The sequence below is a fragment of the Myotis myotis genome, unplaced genomic scaffold (assembly GCF_014108235.1).
Source record: "Myotis myotis isolate mMyoMyo1 unplaced genomic scaffold, mMyoMyo1.p scaffold_m19_p_10, whole genome shotgun sequence".
Taxonomy (NCBI): Eukaryota; Metazoa; Chordata; class Mammalia; order Chiroptera; family Vespertilionidae; genus Myotis; species Myotis myotis.
In genome coordinates this window covers 64,610,956-64,623,548 of record NW_023416314.1, presented here as the reverse complement: position 1 = coordinate 64,623,548, position 12,593 = coordinate 64,610,956, and the positions used below count along the sequence as shown (strand labels likewise).

The following is a 12,593-nucleotide window of genomic DNA, read 5'->3' as shown; positions in this document are numbered from 1 at the left end:
TGTTAAGCAATTTTACCATGAAATGAAAATTTTGGTTAATACTTCTTGAATATTTACTTATTTCAAATTAGCCAATTTAAATTAATCTGAAAACTTGACTACTATTTTGCTGTCAAACTTAATACTCTAACAACAATCTTAGTTTACACTGTAAATATTAATGGAAAAGATTATTTTGCATCCTTGAGAAGGCCCTGAGCATCCCTGGTGTTAGGCTGGATTTAGATATAGGGTAGCTGCTGTCAGTGAAGTCTCTGTTTCTGGGTCCTGATCTGAGCTGGGCCAAGTCTCTTTCTGTTATCTGGGTCCCGATCTGAGCTGGGCATGGGAAGCGGGCAGCAGCCATGGGGGCAGGAGACCTCCCTCAGAAGGGGCGAGTGTTCAAGCCCCTGCATAGTTGGGGAGAGGGGGAGGATCTGTGCCCCACCTCTGTTGACCCCCAAGTTCTCTCCTGATGGCCCCTCTGCGACTGTGCCTGTCTTAGGTTGTTCCTTCCCTGAGGAATCTTACCCGTCTCTGGCTAACCAGCCATCCTCCGGGGCCAAGCAGGGTGATGTGAGGTTCAGTTCTGTCTCCTTGGTAGCCTATGCCCCTGTGGCCTCCACGCCCAGCAACTGCCTTGGGATCCCTTCGCCTGCTGGCGGGGCCCCGGCATTGATCACATATCTTGGGGAACCCAGGTTTCTTCTCCAGGGAGGGCCCAGCTCATGCTATTGGGTGAGAGACAGATCCATGGTACCAGCCACCATGAGGCTTCAACCTCAGCATGAAAAGAGAGCTCAGGCAACAGCTGTGGGCAATTGGATTGTGAAAAGAGGGACCCTCTTGGCAAAAAGGGCAAGAGAGGCCAATATAGAATGCTCAAGTGCCTTCCCAGGGGGCCTTCCACACAGTGGAAGGGATTAAATCCTTTCATGTCTTTATTAAATTGCTGCCAAACATTCAAAGAATTAGTTTATAAGTTTGTTTGGGATAAATGTACAATATGCTGTTGTAAAATATCAAAAATTATTAATGACATTGTAGAATAATATCATGTAAGGATATTCTTTGCTCTAGGCCAGCTGTGGGCAAACTATGGCCCGTTTGAAATGAATAAAACTAAAAAAAAAAAAAAAGACCGTACCCTTTTATGTAATGTTTACTTTGAATTTATATTAGTTCACACAAACACTCTATCCATGCTTTTGTTCCGGCCCTCTGGTCCAGTTTAAGAACCCATTGTGGCCCTTGAGTCAAAAAGTTTGCCCACCCCTGCTCTTGGCCATGGCAATTCAATTTTCAACTGGCTGTCAATTTCTTTTTGTATAGACAAGGTCTTAGTTACATTTTCTGCACCTCTCCCAGGAGCAAGTAGTGATAGTCCCCTGCTTCCTTGCCCCACCCATGTTCCTACTGGATACTACATTGGGCGGGGGATCAGCCCATGTAACAGTTCTTACCCATGAAGAGAGCATAAGTATGAAATACTTCCACATTTGCCCTAGGTAATATTACCGTACAGATGATTATTGCTAGCATGGCAAGAAAGATGTTCTCAGGCGTCAGGCATCTGTACTGTCTTCTTTACCATGCCCCAGGTGGTCTCCAGGCTGTTTGCTGTCCGGCTCGTACTCCTCCTGCTCCTCATCTTCAGTGGACTGCTCTGAGTCGCTGCTCTCTGTGGCTGAGGTAGTTGATTGTCTGCAGCTGCATGGTGTGGCTCCAGGCGCAAGGTCCTCATTAGTCTGGCTAGTTTCTCTCTTGGATCCCTGTTGCAGTTTAATATTTCTAGCAGGAATCCACACGGGTTTGGAAAAATTCTCTGGGAATATACAAGCATACCCTCTGCCAAAGGTTAATAATGGATCAGGTCCCTTCCATAAACCAGATTTGGGATCCTTCCATTTAACTAGACCATTTTCTTTTGTTTTATTCTGACACCAATGTAGCTCCATAGGTGTCTTTCCATCAGCATCACAAGTGAAAAAATTTAAAGTAATTAAGGCTTGGTGCAGCCTACCCGCAGGTGATTTCTCCATCATCCCCCCTTTTTGTTTTTCAAGTTGGGATTTTAGCCGCTGATGCTGTCGTTCAATAATGGCCTGTCCTTGGGAATTATATGGTATTCCTGTAATGTGCTGAATTTTCCACCTTTTACAAAATTCCTGGAATTGACAGCTTGTGTAAGCAGGCCCATTATCAGTTTTAATAATTTTTGGAATTCCCATGACAGCAAAAGCAGCTAGGCAATGATTAATAACCTGTTTTTCTGTTTCTCCTGTAGATGCAGTAGCCCATAGGACTTTTGAAAAGGTATCTACAGAGACATGTAATGGCCCAAGGTGTCCAAAGGAATTATAATGCGTTACATCCATTTGCCAGATATGGTCCCTCAGCAAACCTCTAGGGTTGACTCCTATGTTAAGCCCTTGAGGTAGATGTAACATGCAAGTTGGACATTCCTTAATAATCTATTTTGCCTGTTGTCGAGTGATTGAGAACTGTTTAGATAGCATTTTGGCAGGCTGATGTAGAAGCTGATGAGATTCTAAGGCTTCTTTTAATAAAGCAACCAATTGATCAGCCTGTGCATTTCCTTTTGTTAAAGGACCAGGTAAGACACTATGAGCCTGATGTGAGTGATATAAAAAGGATATTGTCTCTGTTGTACAATCTGCTGAACTTGTTTGAATAGTAAAAATAAACTTTGGTCACTAAGCCATTTCAACCAGGCAGTTTCAATTCTACTCACTAAGTTCGCAGCATAAAAGGAATCAGAGACGATATTAAGAGGCTCTTGGAAATCCTGCAATGCAGCCTTAATAGCTTCTAATTCAATTCTTTGTACAGAAGTATGACTGGTCAGTATGACTCGGTCTGAATTTATTGTGATCAATTTATGATAGGCAGCTTTCCCATTTGATGATCCATCAGTAAAAACAGTTAAAGCTCCAGGAATTGGTTCCTGCCTAGTATTTTTTGGTATAATGATGGAGGTATTATATAAAAATTGTAGTAGTTTATCTTTTAATAGGTGACAGCTAAGTTCCCCTGAATATCCACTTAACCCAATTTGCCAATTTATATCAGTCTGAAATAACATTTCTAATTGCTTCCCAGTGAGGGGGAGGTAGATACACTGGGGCTCTTCCCCTCTAAGCTGTTTACAACATTTTCTAATTTGAAATAATAATTGGGCCAATAGTTCTACATATGTAACCGCAGTTTTAGAGGATTGATGCCCTAGGTGGACCCATTCAATAATGGCAGGAGAATTTTTATTTTGAAAGATGACTCCAGTGGAACTAGTTGCAGTAGGGTTAATTTGTCCCAATAAAGGTAATTCAGGCTGGACCCATGCTACTTGGGCTGAGGAAATTGCCTGCTCAACCCTTAGCAACTCATTCCTAGCATCATCTGTTAAAGTTCGGGGAGAGGAAAGATTAGAGTCACCTCTAAGTAAGCTAAATAAATTTGTCATTTCTCCTGTAGAGATCTTCAGATAAGGTCTTAACCAGTTAATGTCCCCTAATAATTTCTGAAAGTCATTTAAAGTTTTAAGACAATCTTTTCTTATCTCCACCTTCTCAGGCCTAATGCACTGGTTTTCAATTATGGTTCCCAGATATTGGAAAGGCATTTCTTTCTGTACCTTTTCTGGAGCAATTCTTAAACCCCATTTAGGGAGCTCCTCTTCTAATTGGGAAAACATGGCCAAAGTCTGCTCTTCCAGTGGGCTTGCTAAGAGCAAGTCATCCATGTAATAAATAATGTACATTGGGAGTATTTGTCCCTTAAAGGCTGAACAGCTTGAGCCACATATTTTTGACACAAAGTAGGGCTATTGGCCATTCCTTGAGGTAAAACCTTCCATTGATATCTTTTCATGGGCTCTATATTATTAATAGATGGCACTGAAAATGCAAATCTGTTTATCTTGAGGTGCCAAGGGAATGGTGAAAAAACAATCTTTAAGATCTACTACTATGAGAGACCAACTTAAAGGGATTTGTGAAGGCGCTGGGAGTCCAGGTTGTAAAGCTCCCATGGTATGCATAGTAGCATTAACTGCTCTAAGATCATGTAACAATCGCCATTTTCCTGTCGCCTTTTTAGGGATTGTAAATATAGGTGTATTCCAAGGACTATTGGATGGCTCTATGTGGCCAGCCTCTATTTGTTCTTGTGTTAATTCATGAATATGATTTAATTTCTCCTTGGTTAATGGCCACTGATCCACCCATACAGGTCTATCATCTTTCCATTGTATAGGATCAGCATAAGGGTGAGGAGACTCAGCAGTGACCGCTCCTAAAAGGTTGATATCCTATCTGAGTTATTAACGGCTTTCCTTTGCCGGTAACAATACACGCCTGTAAACCTTCTAAAACATCCCGGTCCCATAAGTTGACTGCAATTCCCGAGATGACATAGGGCTGAAACCATCCTGTCTGTCCTTCCTCATCTCGCCACCTTAACACTGCAGCACTATGTTGTGTGTCATCAGGAGCTCCTACCCCCTTAACTGAGCCCATAGCTTCTGCTGTGGACCAACTTGGAGTCCAGAATTCTTTGCTGATAATACTAACATCCACTCCAGTGTCCACTAGACCCCTAAATTGTTTTCCCTCTATTCTTAAATTAATCATGGGATGGGTTTTGCTAATTTCCTGTATCCAATAGATGCCTGAGCTTCCAAATCCTTGCATTCCTCTTTTCCTGTTTATAGCCTCACCTTGCTGAACATAAGGTAGAAATAGTATCTGAGCAATCCTTTGTCCTGGAGTAATTTGCATAACATGATTACATTCTAGTATAACTTTAATTTCTCCTTCATAATCTGAATCAATGACTCTAGGCAGGACAGTTAGGCCTTTTAGAGTGTTTCCACTCCTCCCTAAGATTAATCCTAAAGTTCCCAGTGGCACAGGTCCCCAAATTCCTGTAGGAATCGCTTGCCGAGCAATATCGGGGGTCAAAGTGACCGCAATAGTGCTGTTAAGATCCAGGCTTGGGCTTCCTGGAGTTGCTCGGATGAGGGAATCCACTGTGGGCCTTGTAGGACAGATTTCCCCTATTGATGATGGGGCTGGGGGGCGCCCCTCTGGCCGTTTCCCGGCGACTGGCCATGCCCTCTATCTTGATCTAGAGGCTGCCCGTTTCTATGAAATTTCGATCTACACAGACTGGCCCAATGGTTCCCTTTCTGACATTTAGGACACCGAGAGATTGAATCTGGAGGTTGAGTGTTTATGCCTCTTCCTAGCCTTCTCGGTTGCCTACATTCCTTTTGGAAATGTCCTGCTTTTCCACATTTATAACACCTCTTATTTCCACCTGTTACTGCAGCAGGGAGTAAATTTGCTTGAAAAGTGCCTGATCCCACATTCTGACATGCTTGAATCATCTCTGTAATGGTACTATTTCTTCTCAGAGGCATCAGGCATTTCTTACAATCAGCATTGGCATTTTCATAAGCTAAGTGCTGAATTAAAATAGCTTCTGCGGCCTCATGTTGAATCTGTCGTCTCGCTGCTTGAGTGAGACGAGCCACAAAATCAGAAAATGACTCTGTAGGTCCCTGCATACATTTATTAAAAGCTCCCTGAGGGTCCCCTTTTGTTGGTAAAGCCCACCAGGCTTTCCTTCCACAAAGTCTAATTTGCTCATATGCCTGTTGCACATAATGTAGCTGATTTTGTATATCCATATACTGTCCCAGTCCTGCCAGCATTTCATAAGTTATTTGAGCATTTGGCCCTCCGTTTGCGCGGGCTTGCTCTTGACATTTTTCCAAAAATTCTCCCTTCCATAGTAAATAATCTCTTCTATCCAGAGTTGCACGAGCCAGAGAATACCAATCACAAGGAGCTAAGAATGCTTCAGAAATATTATTCATAATTTCTCTTGTGAAAGGAGCCGTTGGACCATTTTGAACAACGCTTTCTCGCAAAGCTTTTATCATTTGAAAATCAATTTTTTCATCGTGTCTTATTATCTGATTTGGGAGCTGTGGGTCAGCAAGCCTTTCTTCCACCGACATGTCCTTCATTCCTTTTCTGATGGCTCTCTGTATAGATGATTCTACTGGCGGCCCTATTGGCGGCGAATTCAACGTTTCAGGATCAGGACATGTAGGTGGAGGGGGCCATAAAGGCCATTCCTCCAATTTTTCTTCCCGCTCCTCTCTAGGAGGAGTGGAGGGAACCAGGCGAGGAGGCTCCTCCTCAGCCTCTCTAAAAGGTTCTAGCAAACGCAATATTGTGTTCCCCATGGAAAAACAGTTTTTTGAGGTGAGTTTTGTTGTTGTTGTTGTTCTGCTGCCAACTTTTTGCCAAACACTCAAGATCTAATGTACTTTCCTCAGGAAACCAAGGGTTATGTTCTACAACATCAAACAAAAACTATAAAAGAATACCTTCTGAAACTTTTAATTCCTTAGGCATACAAACCAAAATTCTAATTCTTCCCCATTAGGCTGGCTGAAAAAGACGTTCCCACCCTACTTACAGATCCGGATTCTGTAGCTGGTCCGTGGGCTTTTGCGTGAGGTGAATTTCCCTCACCTTTTTTCGGTGAATTTTCCACACCTTTTCTCGGTGTATTTTTCCTCCTTCGCTCTAGAGTCTAGACGAAAAATATCATCTCCTCCAGAAACCCCGCCTTTGGTAGCCCCTTTCACGTCCCGCGTTATTCAGGGTACCTGTTCAGGGTTTGGGCTCTGGAGAAGGCCGCACACAAAATGGAGACTAGAAAAGAATTAACTTGGGAAATGGGGGCCAGGCCGGAGTTCACCTGTAGGGGGAGGACTACCACTGCTCTGGCCTAGCTCTCCCTTTTATTTAGTTTGGGATACACCCACAGCCCTTAGGCAGGCAAGTTCCGGTAACACAGAGACTATCTTATCAATAGGGATTTACATGACTATGTGGTGGGGAAGTTGCTTCAGCTACCATTGTCTCGACTAAACAGTGGGTGCATAGCTCTGAACTTTTTCAGGGCTTCAAGGGTCACCAGCCTTCCGGGTTCCCTGTCCACACCTCTCTGCTAGTGAAGACAATAGGCGGTTTCCCACAAAGACTGACTGGGATGATACACATAAGGTACTAAGCATGATGCCTGTAACAAGCAAGCATCTGATGTTAGCTTTTAAGTTTTTATTGCAGTTTGAGGAGGGGCAGCTATGAAAATGCCATCCATTTGTACAGTGGTTCACATTTTCAAAGCCCTTTCAGATATCTTCTTTCACAGACACCCTGTAAAGTCAGTTTTATTATTTCCAGATGAAGGAGGAGAGATAGGTGAAGGAACTTGCCCAAGCTAGGACCCAAACCCAGGATTTTGGAGACTGAGTCCAGTTATTATAATAACAGCAAACACATATGTTGTGCCAGGTACTGTCCTCTGGGCTTTACAGGTGTAAATTCATTTAATCCTGTCATGGTCATCCTCACTTTACAGATGAGCACTTTTTTCAGTCTACCTCACATGGTTAATCCACTGAGAAACCTGAGCTTTTCCTGGTTGCCTTTTTCCTGCTGGCCCTACCTTAGCACTCACTTTCTTAGGATGCCTTCCTCACTTCTCAGTTTTTTCTCTGATGGTTTACTTTAATTATTTCATTCATTCACTATGATGCATTAGTTCTTTAGTGAACTATTAGGTATCCACTAATCTTTCACCATTCTTCAAAAATTCAATTCCAGTCTTCCATTTGCATATTTTCTCCCCATGTAAGCTCATGCTCTCCTGTTTCTCTTCAGTGTATCTCCTAAATCTGTTTCTTCGCCTCCACACTCTTTCCCTTGAGGCAATTTCTCCCAATTATCTGAAGGTCGTCTTTATTTGGTTACTGTATAGCTATCTCAAACTGAATTTAGGGAGGAGAACTCACCCCACCCCCTTTAGACTGCTCTCCATTCTGCGTCTTAAACACAGAGTCAGGGCACAACATTTAAAGCATCTGTGCTTGCCTACACTCTCTTTTCTCACTTTCAGCAAGCCCTCCTGTCATCTCCACCCCCGCCCCCAAATAGCACTGTCCTCATGGTCTTTTTCAATCTCGTCTCCAGCTAAATCCTTGATTATTATTTTCCTGAGTTAAACTGATAACCTATTTTGCTTCCAAACTTTCAATCCTTACCCCCAAAACTACTCACCTTTTCCCCCACTTCCCACTGTTTTCCTCAAAAATAGTTCCTCATATTCCTCCAGTACTTACATTTCCTTTCTGGTCTGCTGTGTAGACAAGAACACTTCCTTCTACTCCTACTCCTACTCCTCCCCCTCCCCCTCTTCTCCTTTTTGTCCCTTTTTTTTCTTTTTCTTTCCTGTACCCAATTCTCCCTCTCAATGTCAAACTTCTGGTACTATCACTCAAGGTACCAGAGAGTGCTATCACTCAACACACATGATGTTTTCAGAATTTATCTTAAGCCCCAGAATCTTTTGGAGTTCCTTTCTTCATACTCAGCTAGCAACGTCTCCCATTACATTTCCCTAACTTAAGGTTTCCCCCTCCTTACACGTGGAAAGACAAACCACCCACAGGCAATCCTTTGTGTACAGTAAGCCCCTACCTTTATGATACTTCATGTTCTGAATGTTAGAAATCAGGGTTTTTTTCCTTAGAGGACACGTTCTGTGACTACATACTTTAGTGATGCGCACAGGGCAGCACTCCATGAGAAATATTCTGAGTCAAAATGAAATATAATTGGAATCTGATAGAAAAATAACACTGAAAGAGAGAAGTTCTTAATAAGACACACATTTAGCACGTGTCTCTTGAGGCAGAATTTTTAATAGTAAACCGTCTTTAGGTTTCCGGGTATGAAGTTGAGAACAGTGTTTTGAAATAACAGCAAATTAGGGGCCAGTTTATTTCACATCAGGAACTTGTCCAGTGGTTGCTGGTGAGTATAGTGGCAGGTCTGGAATTCCAATGCAGGTCTCTTGGAGACCAAAGCCAGACACTTGGACCATGTCCAAAGGTGCAACTCAGCTGCTGACTTGGGAGCATCATCTCTTTGCTAGGCATTGCTGTCCTGGGATGCAGAGAGAAGATGCCTAAGCCAGCAGGCTATCTTGGGACCTAGACAGTGAGTCTCCCTCCATCCCCGCCGCTCTTCCCCTTCCCCTTCCCCTTCCCGGGCAGCGGATGAGCGAGAACAGGGTGGCGAGTCCGCAACCGCTACACTCGGGCAACTCTTGGCCCCCTCGGTCGGTCCGGGCCGCGCGGGGGCGTAACCGCCACTCCTCCCGGATTAAGTCAGCAGGCGAACGATGACCGTCGCTGCTCCGCCCACCTTTTGCGTCACAATCAAAACAGTCCTGCAACTACAACTCCCAGAAGGCCGGGCGGCTGCGCGAGCTCAACGGCACCCAGCCGTTTCCGCACAACTACATATCCCAAGGGGCATCGCGCGACCGCGTCTCCTCCACTGCGCAAGTGCAGAACCGCTCGTGTTTCCGGCGTGGGTCCGGGCGAGCCCGGCTGCTGTTGGGCTTCGGGTCCTGCCCGGGAGGGCTTCTCGGTTTACCGTTGCGGGTAGTGGCTGTGCAGGTAAGATAATAAGCTCAGGAAAGCAACCGTCGCCTCCTTGGGACCTGGGCGGATTTCGTATCTGGGTCAGATGCGGGACCTAGAGCTGCGGTCTGGTATCGGAAATAACTTCCTGATTATTTCTCGGCGTTTTCTAGTTTACGAAGTGCTGTTTTCCTCCAACAATCCCTGCTGGCGGGTCCCCAGAACAACACTTTGTGTGAGGAAGTGTAAGTGCCTCCCGTTGGCAGCTGAGGAAAAGTATCAGAGAGGTCAACTGATTTGTCTGAAGACACTACTAGACGTTGCTGAGCGGGATATTGAATTTTTTTTTTTTTTAAGTCCAGCATTGCTATTCTCTGGTTTGCGTCCGGATTCTTGTTGACTAAGAGGGTTGGGGAGTGGGCACCTTTTGCCTTCTCTCGAGTATCCCTATGGGATGATGAAGGGAGCGATGAGGTGATGTGATCAAGTGTTCTGTCAAACTGTAGATATGTTTTTTTAAAAAATATTTTTATTGATTTCAGAGAGGAAGAGATAGAAACATCAATGACGAGAGGGAATCATTGATCGGCTGCCTCCTGCACGCTCCCTACTGAGGATTGAGCCCGAAACCCAGGCATGTGCTCTTGGCTGGAGTCGAACCTGGGACCCTTCAGGCCGCAGGGCAACGCTCTATCCACGGAGGCGAACCGGCTAGGGCTATAATTTTATTCTGATGTCTCAGTCATGCATTCGCTCGGTGTATGTACGGAGGTGCCTGTGGCTTATCAAGCCCTATCCTGGGTACTGGAGATACAGCAGGAAACAACAATGCCCAACCTTAGTGGGGTAGACAGATGGTGATCAGGGATAAGGAGAAAAATAAAGCAGGGTCAGGGGAAACATTCATTGGAGGATTTTGAACAGAGTTCTAACTTGTATTTAGATCTGACATTTAACTTGTGTACTAGGCACAGCAGCTACCCAGAAAAGATGGGCGAGGAGACCAATGATGACAAGAAGCCAACAACTAAATTTGAACTAGAGCGAGAAACAGAACTTCGCTTTGAGGTGGAAGCGTCTCAGTCAGTTCAGTTGGAGCTGCTGGCTGGCATGGCAGAAGTCTTTGGCACAGAGCTGACCCGGAACAAGAAATTCACCTTTGATGCTGGTGCCAAGGTAGCTGTTTTCACTTGGCACGGCTGTTCGGTACAGCTGAGTGGCCGCACCGAGGTGGCTTATGTCTCCAAGGACACCCCTATGTTGCTTTACCTCAACACTCATACAGCTCTGGAGCAGATGCGGAGGCAGGCGGAGAAGGAAGAGGAGCGAGGCCCCCGGGTGATGGTAGTGGGCCCCACCGATGTGGGCAAATCCACAGTGTGCCGCCTGTTGCTCAACTACGCAGTGCGTTTGGGCCGCCGTCCCACTTACGTGGAGCTGGATGTGGGCCAGGGCTCTGTGTCTATCCCTGGTACCATGGGGGCCCTCTACATTGAGCGGCCGGCAGATGTTGAAGAAGGATTCTCCATCCAGGCCCCTCTGGTGTATCATTTTGGCTCCACCACTCCTGGCACCAACATCAAGCTTTATAATAAGGTCAGAGCCAAGGTGGGATGGAGGGTAGGGTTGCTATCAGGGTAGGAAGCTGTGCAAAAGTTTGCTAGTTAAAACTGTAGCCATCTCTTTGCTCCCTCTCCACTGGTATTATTCCCATATGATTTCAGAAAAGACAGTTTCAAATGTAAGTCAATCTCAGATTATTAAATGTTTCTGTGGACCTATTAAGTTATTTATTAAATTCCCACTTAGGAGACAGAAGAAGCAACATAAAAATTAAATCCATGTTATGGGGTCAAAACTATAGCCATTAAAAATGTTTTTCTTGTACCTAATAGTACTTATTCTAAAGAGGGACAGAATAATTATAGGTTCGTTCATTTTTTGTGTTTTTTTCTCCTCACCTTGGTTGTCTTTTGCAGATTACATCTCGTCTCGCAGATGTGTTCAACCAAAGGTGTGAAGTGAACCGAAGGGCTTCTGTGAGTGGCTGTGTCATTAACACCTGTGGCTGGGTCAAGGGCTCTGGTTACCAGGCCCTGGTGCATGCAGCCTCAGCCTTTGAGGTAGATGTGGTTGTGGTTCTGGATCAAGAACGACTTTACAATGAACTGAAACGGGACTTGCCTCACTTCGTGCGTACTGTGCTGCTCCCTAAATCAGGGGGTGTGGTGGAGCGCTCCAAGGATTTCCGGCGGGAATGTAGGGATGAGCGTATCCGTGAGTATTTCTATGGATTCCGGGGCTGTTTTTATCCCCATGCCTTCAATGTCAAATTTTCAGATGTGAAAATCTACAAAGTTGGGGCACCCACCATTCCAGACTCCTGTTTGCCTTTGGGCATGTCTCAGGAGGACAATCAGCTGAAGCTAGTACCTGTCACCCCTGGCCGAGATATGGTGCACCACCTCCTGAGTGTCAGCACTGCTGAGGGCACAGAGGAGAACCTTTCTGAGACCAGTGTGGCCGGTTTCATCGTGGTGACCAGTGTGGACCTGGAGCATCAGGTGTTTACCGTTCTCTCTCCAGCCCCCCGTCCACTGCCTAAGAACTTCCTTCTCATCATGGATATCCGGTTCATGGATCTTAAATAAAGATCAGGGAGTCTTGCTGCCTGGGGCATGGAGATGTGTGGCCATCACAGAGACAGATGGGCTGAAGAGGGAGAGTCTTTTAAGGCCAGGCTGACCAGTAAATGGTGGACTAGTAAAAAGCATATATTCTACCTCTTAAAACAGGTGGTGGTAACTTAACTACTAATCTTGAACCAAAAGGAAAACCATGAGACTAATTGGTTTCTTAGATCACCTAAGGTGCCACTTCAAATTCTCTAAGGCCCTGGAGAATCCCATTTCTTTAACCAGTTACTGTGTGGACTCATTTTTTTAAAAAAATCACTGCTTTATATGCTATATATAGTACTTGTTACCTTATTTTTCCAGGATGTTCAAGTGTATTAGAAGGACTCTTTACAATAAAATTCAAACTTGGAAAAAATTTTAATAAATATTTTTGTCATATCACA

The 12,593-nt window shown here is 44.7% G+C and overlaps 1 protein-coding gene and 1 long non-coding RNA gene across 5 annotated transcripts; one reads left to right on the top strand and one right to left on the bottom strand.

Moving 5' to 3' along the window:
• Positions 1-1,497: 1,497 nt before the first annotated feature.
• Positions 1,498-8,270, bottom strand: LOC118665009. The gene is made up of 3 exons (XR_004970482.1): positions 8,204-8,270; positions 6,493-6,609; positions 1,498-1,827 (listed from the first exon to the last, which is right to left on the bottom strand). It is a non-coding gene; the product is annotated as an uncharacterized LOC118665009 (long non-coding RNA).
• Positions 8,271-9,406: 1,136 nt separating this feature from the next.
• CLP1 (cleavage factor polyribonucleotide kinase subunit 1) lies at positions 9,407-12,593 on the top strand. Of its 4 annotated transcripts, XM_036325817.1 has the most exons (4): positions 9,429-9,547; positions 9,685-9,756; positions 10,480-11,107; positions 11,491-12,593. In XM_036325817.1, exons 3-4 carry the CDS (start codon positions 10,502-10,504, stop codon positions 12,160-12,162), a joined length of 1,278 nt encoding a protein of 425 aa, XP_036181710.1. In that variant the 5' UTR covers positions 9,429-9,547; positions 9,685-9,756; positions 10,480-10,501; the 3' UTR covers positions 12,163-12,593. The 4 variants fall into 4 exon arrangements, with proteins under 4 accessions (XP_036181709.1, XP_036181710.1, XP_036181711.1 ...); XM_036325816.1 differs by lacking the exon at positions 9,685-9,756 and having other exon boundaries at positions 9,407-9,547; XM_036325818.1 differs by lacking the exon at positions 9,685-9,756 and having other exon boundaries at positions 9,436-9,547; positions 10,455-11,107.

Excerpts from the sequence above, each read along its gene's own strand:
- CLP1 (XM_036325816.1), top strand. The coding sequence starts at position 10,502 with ATGGGCGAGGAGACCAATGATGACAAGAAGCCAACAACTAAATTTGAA. Across the intron at positions 11,108-11,490 it reads ACATCAAGCTTTATAATAAG|ATTACATCTCGTCTCGCAGA; the intron begins GTCAGAGCCAAG and ends TGTCTTTTGCAG.